The 12,895-nt window shown below is 43.0% G+C and overlaps 2 protein-coding genes across 10 annotated transcripts in view; one reads left to right on the forward strand and one right to left on the reverse strand.

Moving 5' to 3' along the window:
* Positions 1–3,608, reverse strand: part of LOC129192120 (putative deoxyribonuclease TATDN3) — a 40,056-nt gene extending 36,448 nt beyond the window's left edge. For 5 of the 9 annotated variants that reach the window (XM_054795710.1, XM_054795711.1, XM_054795709.1 and 2 more), the window contains exons 1-8: positions 3,495–3,607; positions 3,390–3,422; positions 3,251–3,324; positions 3,106–3,190; positions 2,943–3,005; positions 2,764–2,873; positions 2,615–2,670; positions 2,284–2,396 (exon numbers count right to left, since the gene is read on the reverse strand). In XM_054795710.1, coding sequence (XP_054651685.1) covers positions 2,284–2,396; positions 2,615–2,670; positions 2,764–2,873; positions 2,943–3,005; positions 3,106–3,190; positions 3,251–3,324; positions 3,390–3,422; positions 3,495–3,548 — 588 coding nt within the window. In that variant the 5' untranslated portion in view covers positions 3,549–3,607. Of the gene's footprint in view, positions 1–2,283; positions 2,397–2,614; positions 2,671–2,763; positions 2,874–2,942; positions 3,006–3,105; positions 3,191–3,250; positions 3,325–3,389; positions 3,423–3,466 lie in introns of all 9 variants that reach the window. The other 4 variants (XM_054795716.1, XM_054795715.1, XM_054795714.1 and 1 more) reach the window with 4 other exon arrangements.
* Positions 3,609–4,774: 1,166 nt separating this feature from the next.
* Positions 4,775–12,742, forward strand: fuca2 (alpha-L-fucosidase 2). The gene is made up of 7 exons (XM_054796401.1): positions 4,775–5,108; positions 5,550–5,737; positions 8,441–8,780; positions 8,835–9,045; positions 9,155–9,345; positions 10,485–10,593; positions 11,926–12,742. The coding sequence occupies exons 1-7, from the start codon at positions 4,882–4,884 to the stop codon at positions 12,061–12,063; spliced, it is 1,404 nt and encodes a 467-aa protein (XP_054652376.1). The 5' UTR covers positions 4,775–4,881; the 3' UTR covers positions 12,064–12,742.
* The last annotated feature ends 153 nt before the right edge of the window (positions 12,743–12,895 follow it).

A 12,895-nucleotide genomic window follows, 5' to 3' on the forward strand; every position in this document is an offset into this window, starting at 1 on the left:
TTTCTTTCCCTACTCTCTTCTTTTGACATTTGTTAAAAGCCCACCACGGGTACCCACAGGTTGAGAGTGCTCTCTGGACATGTTGTGTCTCCTTTTTCCTTCCCTCAGCACTAGTTGGTATTTGTTCCGCTCTATGTTGGAGGGTCCTAATAACCCCTAGTTTATGTTGTAGTGGATGGTTTGATTGAAAAAGCAGGTATTGGTCAGTGTGTGTGGCCTTTCTAAAGACCTCTGTAAGTAGCTGTCTGTCCTCTCCTATAATTACCTTGCAGTCTAAGAAGGCTAGTTGGCTCTCTTTAGCGTCCTTGCGAGTAAATTTGATATTGGTGTCCACCGCATTGATGTGATCTGTGAAAGACTGAATTTCTTGTTTTTTGATTATGACAAAGGTGTCATCCACGTATCTAAACCCGTGCCTTGGTTTTGTCCCTGAGAAGGATGTGAGAGCCTGTTTCTCCATCTCTTCCATGTACTGATTCGCCACTATGGGTGAGACTGGTGAGCCCATAGCACAACCATGAATTTGTCTGTAAAATTTCCGTCTAAACTGAAAATATGTAGTGTTAAGGCAAATTTCCAATAATTGGCACATGTGGTCAGCACTAAGTTTTGTTCTCCGATGCAGAGTTGAGTCCTCGAGCAGTCTCTTCCTCACCACCGAGACTGCTGCTGAGGTGGGGACAGATGTGAACGGTGAAGTCACATTATAAGATACCAAAGTTTCCTTGGCTCCAATCTGAGGTCTTTGATACTCGTCACAAACCCTTTTGTGTTCTCTATATGATGATCAGTGTTGCCTACCAATGGGGATAAGACAGTTTTTACATATTTAGCTACATTGTACGTGGTAGAGTCAATGCTACAGACAATGGGTCTGAGGGGAAACCCTTCCTTGTGAACTTTTGGAAGGCCATAGATACATGGTGTAGCCTCCCCAGGGTATAACCTATGATACATCTGTCTGTCAATTAGTTCTTCCTTCTCTAACTTTTGGAGACAGTCTATTTCTTTCTTTCTTATACCTACTGGATGGGTCCCTTTTAAGTTGCTCGTATGTGTTGGAATCACTAATTAGACTTTTTATTTTTTTCTTCATAGTCCAGTGTGTTGAGAACCACTGTGCATCTGCCCTTATCAGCTGGTAAGATGGTGATGCTCTCGTTTTTCTGCAGAGCCGCTAATGCTTTCCTCTCACCTACCGTGATATTGGACGGTGGTGGTTTAGCACTACTGAGAAGGGCCAATATTCTCAGACGAAGGTCCCCTGCCTCTGTTCTAGAAAGGTTATTGTTCCTGATGGCCGATTCAGCTGCTGTGATATAGTCTGTGGGTATCGTTTTAGGAGTCGCTGAGAAGTTAATACTGCCTTGGTTAATACTGCCTTCTCTGTCTCCGAGAGGCTTCTGTGTGACAGATTTTTGATCCAATTTTCTTTAGTATTGGTCTGATTCTCCCCCTCCTTAGTGTTTACGACAAGCTGTGGTCGATTCTCCAACCGAAGTTTCTGGAATTTTCCCTTATGCCTTTCTTTGGTTTTGATATGGTGCTTCATATAACCCGATTTAATGAATTCACAAACCTCCTGATAGGTTTTGTGCGTAAGCTTGGTTTCCAATCTCTGATAGAAGGTTTCTACTTCAGACTGTTTATTTCTTATCTCTATGTTAAGTCTCCTAATTCTCAAATTCTGTATTTTTCTGATGTAGTTTAGTTGCATTTTCCTTGCCAAGTGTCCTTGCTCAAGGGACGCTTGCTCGTGCATTTGGGGATTAACCTACTCTGCCTGCATCTAAGATTGAATCTGAGGTGGTTCCTTAAATCTGCTAAATCTGCTTGTTTGAAGAACATACAGTAATTCCACGTGTTCATTCATAGTTTTGAGAATCTACAATGGAAAATATTCATGAAAATAAAGAAAACACATTGAATGAGAGGGTGTATCCAACTTTTGGTCTGTACTGTACATTCAATTATTGAAATGTACTATCATATTTTTATTTACATTAATGAAAATTCTATTAAAATGTACTTATTTGTTGTTTTTTTCCCCTTCACATTTAAGTTAATATCAATTATTTCAATATTTTTAATGATTACATTTCATTTAAAAATTCTATTTTGTGAAATTATATTTTTAATGTACAGTCAATTTAATACATATATTTACTTTAATTATTTAAATGTAAACTCATAAAAAGGGAGATTTTCGAGTGTGTCAGCAAACATCCAGTAAAGCACGTGTTGTATTATCATCACATGACCCTGACACACACATTCACACACCTGTTCACTGCGTATTATCGATGGCGGAATGGAGAAGAAGTATCCGGCCTGTACCGCCTCCATAGCAACCGAGACTTTCCCATCAAAAGCGTGAAGCAGAACTCTTTCAACACCTGCCAAACACCACAACCAACTTGATGTCACTACTTATCATCCACGGCCCATGTCGTTTGTTTTTAATACACACCACCTGACACCGGAGGCCTTGCACACAGGGTCACCTTCAATGCCTCCGGGGCTGTACATTTTTATACTTGAACCAGCTAAGAGTTTGAAGACACGAGGCGAGGTGCGTCTCATTGATTGTACGTACAGTATGTGGTGAACTTACCTTGTTCTTTCAGGAGCTGGATGGTGGGTCTTCCTGCCGAACGGGAGTGAACGTTTCTAGTAAAACATTGACAAACCAACATTTTATGACAACAAGCTAAGTGGATGAGATGAATACGTGCGTATATTTGTTTGTTTGCACCGACTCACAGTGGGAGGTCCAGTTCTTTGGCTAAATGTGACTGACGAATGAGAACCTGCCTTTGACTCGCTTTGTCGGACTCGCTTTTCACATATCTGGGTGTAAAATCCAAGCCAACCTAAGAGGAAACATGAACTGTGTTATAAATTCTGTTCATTCCAAGGTTCTTAGCAGCGATGTCGGCTACCTCTCCAAGAGCCACAAGCTGCTCCTTGTATTTGTCAATGATGGGCAGCGCTGCATCCACATCCTGCATGCAGGACGCAGATTAAGTAGCAGGCCATAGTAAACTGAATAAAAATAGCCTCAAGGTCAGCGAGGTACATGCTCAGGTGTAATAGCATCCCAACCTGGAGAGAAGCACTTCTGGGTTGCTCCGAGGAAACTTCTTGGACAGGATGGACTCCCAGGCAGGGGAAGACAAAGCCTTGGAATCTGGAAGGCCAAATACAGCCATAATACACATTTAAACAACACGACATGAAGTCAACTTACCTTTGTGACAAGGCAATGATCTTGTCAAATTCCCCAGCATATTCTGCCACGGCTAGCAATGCTAGCAGTCCAGCCTGGGTGGACGAACACAAAGACACATAAACGCCACAGCAAGTTAACGCTAGATACTGTAACTCACCCGTTTGGAGCGCTCAATAACCGTTTCTATGTCCTAAAACATTAAAGTGACACTTTAGGATGGGGAACGGACCTAACCTGAAGTACACTTGATATTAGTGTATACCTTGTCGAAATCTCCCGCGGAGACGTGACAGTGGCAGTCGATATAGCCATGCATATTGTGGGCTAAGCAAGCAAACACAACTTCCGGGATGCTGGCCGGCTGCGCATGCGCCAAAGCAAATACCGGGTTTGAACCACTGAGCTGTATAATATATCTGGATAGCTCATTGGCGATGACTAGTGAAGGCAAACGGCCGCCATATTGCCACTCGCAAGAAACACTTCTCGGGCAAGCTTTTCCATTTGTGGTGAACTTCTTTTATTAATTCGGATTGGACACAAATTTCGACTTAAGATGCCTGCATGTGCAGCTATTAACTGCACAAATCGCCAGTTCAAAGGCTGTGGACGAACATTTCACATGTAAGTATGACTGAAATGTAGATTTATGATTGATCATTTAAGGGTTTTGCACTGTCGATCTCAAAGATATCTCTCAAAAAAATCAGCAAAAATGTTAAATGATTTTAAAACTTGTCTCTTTTATGATTCATATTTTGTACAGACGAGAGCATAGTGAATTGTATGAAAATAAAAAAAGTAAAGGATCATGACCATGGATTTTAGTGGAAAAAAGGGATGGGATATGCAGTTCAAATGAAAATCTCCTTCTAGAGGAGTAAAACTATGCATTGCTATAGGGGAGTGCTGAGCCAGGGTGCACAGTAGAATTTTGTCCCAAAGGCAATGAGAATTGGAAGGGGGAAAAGTACATTTAATATAGCCAAAAGATAGAGAATAACGTATCAAATGTTTTTTAAGGGACGAAGGTTGCGTTACTTCAAGGAATGGGAGAATCTCCCCGCTTTTTAATGTATGTTTTGCGAGCCTCTTCATCTGCATTGTACACTATGTACGCTGTGCCAATGTAGTCGCGATGTGAGGAGTAAGATGGCGTCTCTTTGGCTTCAGCGCATTGCACTCCGGCGTGCGACGTATGAGCTATCAGATATATTATACAGATCAGTGGTTTGAACAGTTTTAGGTGCTGTTTTTAAATGTAAATTATTGTTTTTAAATGTAAAGTAGGTTGCGTGGCTGACGTTAAATACTCCGGTACAGTAGGTGGCGGAAAGCACCTTTGAAGTCATGGTCGGAACCCGCCATTAATTTTAAACAAAAAAAAAATTTTAGCAAAAGACTGCGTACGCGAGGCTACACTGAGTGCGCATGCGTGAGACACACTGAAGCATCAGATTATTCATAGTAGTCACCCGCGAGGGCGGTGCTCTCAGACGCTGAAGAGTCCAAACCACTTTCAGAAATCATTGTACAATAAATCAAGCAAACTCTTTTAAACGTCTTCACCAACCTCCTTCTTTGGGTTGTTTCCGGAAGTGATGACCACGAACTCCCTTCAATGTACTTTTAATGACGAGTAACTCTCAATGTATCGAAATGACTTTACATTAATATCACATAACATGGCGGGCTTTAGCCGGGCCTCTTTCCTCGTCTGCCTGCTGTCCATCCGCGTCTCCGCAGCAAAATATCAACCCGACTGGGAGTCCATTGACTCCAGGCCGCTGCCGGACTGGTATGACCAGGGGAAGTTTGGCATCTTCATCCACTGGGGGGTCTTCTCTGTGCCCAGCTTCGGCAGCGAGTGGTTCTGGTGAGACGAATTAGTACTTTCAAGTTAAGACTGCATACACACATGCCTGTAAGACAGTACGGTGAGATATTAAAGATGAACGAATAAATAAGTAAACGTGTAACTCCTAAATAAATGCTCAATGTATATTAAGCTCTATTAATAATGATCACTGAATGAGGTAGTTTGCTCGTATTGTTATCAATGGCATTCACGCTTCTGCTGATGAGACGAGTAATTGACGTGTTTGTTGTAATGTTGTATTGTTCCTGCGTGTTGTAAAAGCAGTACAACTGAAAAAGAATGCAGTTGTGGTGGACACTAGGGGGCATGTCTCTCACCCAGTCGGGAGTCGGGTTGGCGACACAGTCATTACATACTGCAAGCACAGCAGTCATGTGATTGAATGTATGCTCTTTTATTGGTTCCCTGTGGTGACGTTGCAGTTTTCTTCTCCTGCAGGTGGTACTGGCAGGGTGAAAAACTACAGCCGTACGTTGACTTCATGCAGAAGAATTACCCTCCCGGCTTTAAGTATCAAGATTTTGCTCCATGCTTCACCGCAGAGTTCTTTGACGCCAAAGAATGGACGGACATCTTTGCCTCGTCTGGAGCCAAGTACATCGTCCTGACCGCCAAGCACCATGAAGGTTTGCGGCGCGCAAACATGCTTCCATTCCAAACCAGGGGTGTCCAAAGGTTTTCCAGTGAGGGCCACATAGTGGATGTGAAAATGAAAGAATGCAACTTTTTACTTTGATATTTTTTTATGAACCCAACATTTTTAGTGCATTTCGTTTGAGAATACCGTTTCGCACAGAAAGCATAGAAAATGGTGCTGCAATGCTGCCTCTGTCCATCAAAGGGAGCCAGAGGACCCGGGGCCAAGCCATCATTGCAGCGCCCCAATGAATTTGTTGCTCAGACGCAATGCCTTATGGGAAAACGTTAAAATGTAATTGTAAAGTCATATTGGGACATGTTTGTATATTTGTATATACACCTTTTGAGTACTAAGTTGCGGTGTGATGAATTTAGTGCCGTTCTTAGAAAGATGACACCGTGAGTCAGACTGACACCCACTACCTTCCAATGGGGTTCCAAGCTTGTTGTGAGTGCACTGATGGCTCGTGACTCACTGACTCGCTAGCAACACAGTATTCAAAACAATTGGTAGTAGTAAGTAAAGGAGTCTTCTAAATTTTCTTCTCGTAATTTTGACTTTATCCCCATAATATTTAGACTTTATCCCCATAATATTTAGACTTTATCCTCATCGAGGGAAAGGCTTCTTGAGACGTCATCTGTACTTCTGTGAAGAAGGTGTCGGACGTTTCGTTCCTCATCCGAAGAGCTTCGTCAGCGAACTAACAAGTGCTGGTAGCCTAGGCCTTAAATACAGTAAGAGTGGGCGGAATTGGTGTGCCAACACCCTCCTCCTATTGCTTCGTACTTTGCTTTATTTATCCCACAGCGGGGAAATTCACTTGTTACAGCAGCAAGCAAGATACGCAAGTAAAGAATACATATTGACTACAACATGGTTCAGGTGGTGCAGGTGTTGTAGAGCCTGACAGCGGTCGGTATGAAGGACCTACGGAACCTCTTCTTCCTCCTCCGTTCCTTACACTAAGACTGGGCGGAGTAGTGGTCTAATCCTCTCCTGCCATTAGCACTTCCGATCAAAGGGAGTGGTAGTCCCTTATGTAGCGGGGGTCTCCGAAAAACTCCAGAGGATCTTATGGCAACACAAAATTCCTACCTATTTCAAACCAGTAAATACCCTGAGACAAAAATGAGTGTATCCTAAAGACAAGGCTCCAAACCAAAAACAGAGCAATGTGGTCTATTCCATCCACTGTAAAGATGAGGAATGCAAAGAGCACTACATTGGGGAAACTAAGCAAATGCTCCAAAAAAGGCTTTATCAACATCGCAGGGACAATTCTAGTGGGCCTCAATCAGCAGTACATCTACACCTTAAAGCAACCAATCACTCTTTTGAGGACAGCAAGGTAAAGATTTTGGCCAAAGAAAACAGATGGTTTGAAAGAGGAGTAAAGGAAGCTATTTTTGTCAAACAACAGAACCCATCATTGAATCGGAATGGTGGTTTGAGGTTTAATTTGGACCCTGTGTTCAGCAGGTTACTGAGACCAAAACCCACAGCTCTTAGTCATGCAAATGAGGTGGAGCCAGGGCCGAGCCAGAACAATAGATGCTAACGAGCCAGTATCAGAGTCGTTCATACCCAACTACAGGGAGCTACACTTCCCTTTTATCGGAGGTGCTAATGGAAGGAGAGGATTAGACCACTACTCCGCCCAGGCTTAGTGTAAGGAACCAATAGGAGGAGGTTGTTGGCACACCAATTCCGCCCACTCTTACTGTATTTAAGGCCTAGGCTACCAGCACTTGTTAGTTCGCTGACGAAGCTCCTCCAATGAGGAGCAAAACGTCCGACACCTTCACAGAAGTACAGATGACGTCTCAAGAAGACTTTCCCTCGATGGACAACTCCTGTGCGACTGAGAGCCTACACAGACACTTTATCCTCATATTATTTAGACTTTATCCTCATATTTAGACTTTATCCCCATAATATTTAGACTTTATTCCCATATTATGTAGACTTTATCCTCATATTATTTAGACTTTATCCCCATATTTAGACTTTATCCCCATATTATTTAGACTTTATCCTCATATTATTTAGACTTTATCCCCATATTTAGACTTTATTCCCATATTATTTAGACTTTATCCCCATAATATTTAGACTTTATCCCCATATTATTTAGACTTTATTCCCATAATATTTAGACTTTATTCCCATAATATTTTGACTTTATTCCCATAATATAACTTTTTCCACAGCCTAATTTTCCAGAAATGATAGCTTTATTTTGTTTGTATTACAACTTCAAACAAAATGCAATTTTTCTTTAATATTTCATCTCTACTGTATGTTAATAAAATGACATTATTTTTACTTTTAATATTAAAATGTATGAGACTTTTTTCTCTTAATATTTAGACTTTATTCCTTTAGTTTAAGTATTTCTTGTAAATGTTGTTCTCGTATTATTATAACTTTATTGCCTTAATGTTTTGACTTTATTTTCATAATATTACAACTCCACAACCTAATTTCCCCCAAAATTTCTTGATTTTTTGTAATTTTTGTTTCTCATAATATTTTCACGTTTTACTCAAAGTTTCTGCAGATTTTTCAATTTTTGCTGTTGTTTAATGCTATTTTTAGAATGTGCCGTGGGTGCAGATGGCCCCCCCAGGCTACACTTTGGATGTCCCTCTTGTAAATCCTATCTAACTTGTGCGTGAATCAACAGGTTTCACACTGTGGGGCTCCAGAACCTCGTGGAACTGGAATGCGGTGGATGTGGGACCAAAGCGTGACCTGGTGGCGGAGGTGGCGAGGGCCCTGCGCGCAGGCAGCGACCTGCGCTTTGGTCTCTACCACTCGCTGTTCGAGTGGTTCAATCCACTCTTTGAGGTGGACAGCGCCAATAATTTCACAACGAAGCACTTCCCCTCCCTGAAGAGTCTCCCTGAGCTCTACGAGCTTGTCGTCAAGTACAAGCCGGATGTGCTGTGGTCCGACGGGGATGGCGATGCGTCGGACAAGTACTGGAACAGCACCGGGTTCCTCGCCTGGCTGTACAACGACAGGTACCATCCAGTCCACTCAACGTGCGTCCCCTTGAATAACGTTTTGTCCTCCAGCCCAGTGCGGGACACCGTGGTGACAAATGACCGCTGGGGTCGCGGCTCCATCTGCACCCACGGCGGCTTCTACACATGCGCCGACCGCTACCAGCCGGGTCACCTGCTGGCACACAAGTGGGAAAACTGCATGACCATCGACACCAAGTCATGGGGCTACAGACGCAATGCCCCGCTCGCCGACTACCTCACCATCGAGCAGCTGGTGGCGGTAAAGACGCCGTCGTCAAACTCAGTAGGTACAGCTGAACACTCCCGCCACTGTGTGTGTGTGTGTGTGTGTGTGTGTGTGTGTGTGTGTGTGTGTGTGTGTGTCGCAGACGTTGGTGGAGACGGTGTCCTGTGGCGGGAACCTCCTGATGAACGTGGGCCCCACGCTGGAGGGAAGAATCGCCCCCATCTTTGAGGAGCGTCTGCGTCAGATGGGAAGCTGGCTGGGCGTCAACGGCGAGGCCATCTACAACAGCAGCGCCTGGCGGGCTCAGAAAGACACCGTCACGCCCGTTGTTTGGTACGGACACGCCGTTTATTGCTAGTCCATACCGGGCACTCAAGTATCGTGATGCTCTTAATTCTCGCCGGGATGTTTAAGATTCAAGATTCAAGAGTTTTATTTGGCGAAAGCGCTAAGAGGACAGGCATGTTCATTTTTTAACTCTGATAATAATTTGGAGTGCATGAGAGAGCTTCACTGCATTGTTCTTCGACGCCAACGAGCCAAGTACACCGTCCTGGCCGCTAAGCGCCATGAAGGTTTGCACAAACATGCCTTCGTTCCAAACCAGGCGTGTCCAAAGGTTTTCCAGCGAGGCCACATCCAACTTTGCCACTTTGATATTTTGTAAGGATGTTATGGGAAGGGCCGCACAGTGGTCTAGTGGTTAGCACATTGGCCAACACAGTAACAGCTTGGAGATTGGGAAGACCTGGGTTCGATTCTCCCCTGGGCATTTCTGTTTGGAGTTTGCATGTTGCGTGGGTTTTCTCCGGGTACTCCGGCTTCCTCCCACATGTAGGTTAGGTTAATTGGCGACTCTAGATTGCCCATAGGTATGAATGTGAGTGTGAATATGTGTCTATATGTGCCCTGCGATTGGCTGGCGACCAGTCCAGGGTGTACTGCCAGTCAGCTGGGATAGGCTCCAGCATGCCCCCGCGACCCTAATGAGGAAGAAGCGGTATAGAAAATGGATGGATGGATATATATATATGAAAGAAATAAAGTTGTTCCCATCATATGAAAGTTGAAATACTTGAACAATTCCAAGAAAAGTCATTTTTTGTGATGTGGCCAGCAGTGGGAAAAGGTTTGGACCCCCCAGGTGCATGAGTGCATTGTCTTTGTGTGGCAACGTATGAGTCGTTACCACACGTCGCTGGAAAAAAAAAATCAAACAATTCATTTTTTCAACCAAAAAAGACCGAAATGTGTGTGGCCGTGAATGCAGGATCACAGAGGTGGGGGGACAGACCCAATGTTGTGATGGCGGCAAGGAGCAAACTGCCAAGTCAGCCTTAATAGCGCTGATGCATGCACGGCTTTCAGCACAACATCTTCAAGCGCATGCAAAGCTAGATAAAGCTGCTGGACTTGTGAAGGTTATTTGGAGCTTTTGCAGTAGTTGGTGGAAATGGTCACATGTTCTGCAGGTACACATCCAGACTGACGGAAAAGCTCATCTTTGCCATTTTCCTGGCGTGGCCCGCTGACGGAGCTTTGATTCTGAGTGAACCCAAGGTCACACCAGGTCACACTCAGGTGAGCGACAGTGACGCTTTATTAGCTCCACCCACCATTGAAACGCATGACTTGGTTGACTTGAACACGTGGAGATGAAATGAATGAAGGAAACACTTCTAACAGCCAAAACAGTGAGATGTTTTGGCTGTTAGAAGTGTTTCCTTCATTCATTTGCCGCTGGGCGGCACAGTTGGAATGAGAAAAAGTAACTGCACTACACAATTTGTCCACAAGAGGGCAGCGACAGCTTAGTTTCCCCGCAGCCTTGTCACTACAAAGGAAGGAAACAATTAGAAATAATCATGAATGAAATAAAAGAAATAGTAATAATAATCAATCAAATGAAATAAATGCTGATTGAAACGTGTTAGTAGAGGTATTTGATCGGTGGTGATGAAATACCCATCCTTGGTCATGTGTGGCACATTCGTCAAGGCCAGCAAGCGCTAGAAGAGCTAAAGTGAGCTGTATGAGCTGACTGGGCTCCATCCTTAAGATGGTAGAACGTAGTTCTTCACGCGGCTCCCTCCGCTTTTGTCTTTCTTTGAATGACAGGAAGTTTATTTCCAAACATTTCTTTTTGCCACCCGTGATACTGGAACCATTTGATTCGCAGGGACACCTGAATGAGCTTATTATAAATATTATTATTATTGCTTTTGCACTATATTAACAAAAATAATAAGACAGTCCCTTATAAAGTAGCACTAAATTAAATAATAATTAAAAATAATAAGAATAAATCCACTGGAGCGTAACAGCTGCCTTTACGTAAGGGCGTCCTCTTCCTGTCTTTCTCCTTCCTATCATGAGCCACTTCTGCCGCCTAGTGGCCGTTTTTATGGCAGTAAAATGGCTCTCGAGCCTAATCCATGGGTGGGGAGTTGCATCACCACCTCATTTAGCCTCTCACGCAAAAAAAAGACCCAAAAAACGTAAGAGACGTATCCAGTCAATACGTGGGTGGGACGGGGCGTCTTTGGGATTGAACGAGTTAAATTCTGTTCTGTGTCTTTAAAGTTCACAAAAGAATAAAACAACAATTTTTAATAGTCAAAGTAGAAATAATGACATGTTTGAAATATACATAAGCAACAAAAATACTAGGTATGATTGGACTGATAGTCTGGAAAATATGCTCATGACTTTTATGAGTCAATGACTTGCACGGGAAAGTAACAAGGAACTACAATGACTTGTTCCAAATCAACTCTGTTGATGCACCTGTCGGCCTCATGGCGACTCATGGATTACCTTCTTGCGTCGTCTGGGGAGCGTCATGGTAGCTGAAACGGATAAAAGGCTGCCATGCTAACGTCTTTTGTTCTTTTTTTAAAACACAAACCAAAGGTGGTGCTGTTGGGTCACGGCGCCGTGCAGTGGGAACCCATGAAGGACCGGGGACTTCGGGTCCTCCTGCCTCAGCTGTCCTTCAGCCAGATGCCGTGTCGGTGGGCCTGGACCCTCAAGCTGACAGGTGCCAAGTGAAGCCTGGAAAGCAGTTGTACGCCAACGCAAATCTAAAATAACGGAGTAGCTACAACAGTGCTGCTGAATGGGACCACGCTGAGTATTTTGGACCTTTTTTTCCACTTCAGACCCGTTCCTGTTCCTTTTCTTGTACCACCTCTGCATGTCAACATTCATTAAACACTCCTGAGGTCCACACTCAGGTCAGCTAATTGGACACTTTATTAGGTACACCCAGATAAGGCCCCCTTCCCGTCACACTGATATTTCCTACCATCAAGTCATGTTTTTGTATTTCATCCACGTGTTTGTTTGTTGTAATGCTGATTAAAATGTGACAAGTGTGTTTCTCATGTTCTTCATGTGTCTTATACGGTCGTCTTGTCATGTCGTTTTTTTATGTTAGAAATGTGTTATTTTTTACCAAACATTTTTTAAATCTTATGTGTGTTTTTAATGTGTCAAGTCTTGTCATAATTGTTATTTTTTGTAGGTTCTAAGTGTGTTTATTATGTTACGTGTGTTTCATGCAATCAAGTGTTTTCATTAAATATTTTTTAATATGTTACACGTGTGTTTTGTTATTTGATGTGTTTTGGACCATCGAGTCTTGTCATGTCATGTTTTTATTGTTATAAATGTGTTTTTTTCACCATCAAGCCAGGTGATTCTACAAGGTATTATGTTGTAAATGTGTTTTATACCATCACGTCTTGTCATGTCATGGTTTTAATAAGTTCTACGTGTGTTTTATTAGTTGATAAATGTTTTTTTAACATGCTATACGTTTTTTTTAATAAATAATAAAATGAGAACACATTCAAGCAACGTCTTTTTTTCTAATCGTGTT

The sequence above is a fragment of the Dunckerocampus dactyliophorus genome, chromosome 13, assembly GCF_027744805.1.
Source record: "Dunckerocampus dactyliophorus isolate RoL2022-P2 chromosome 13, RoL_Ddac_1.1, whole genome shotgun sequence".
Taxonomy (NCBI): Eukaryota; Metazoa; Chordata; class Actinopteri; order Syngnathiformes; family Syngnathidae; genus Dunckerocampus; species Dunckerocampus dactyliophorus.

What these genes read in the sequence shown, in the direction of transcription:
- fuca2 (XM_054796401.1), top strand. Translation starts at nt 4,882, where the DNA reads ATGTATCGAAATGACTTTACATTAATATCACATAACATGGCGGGCTTT. An exon ending in TTCGGCAGCGAGTGGTTCTG is followed by an intron (nt 5,109 to 5,549) that starts GTGAGACGAATT and finishes CTTCTCCTGCAG; the next exon opens with GTGGTACTGGCAGGGTGAAA. An exon ending in GACCGCCAAGCACCATGAAG is followed by an intron (nt 5,738 to 8,440) that starts GTTTGCGGCGCG and finishes GTGAATCAACAG; the next exon opens with GTTTCACACTGTGGGGCTCC.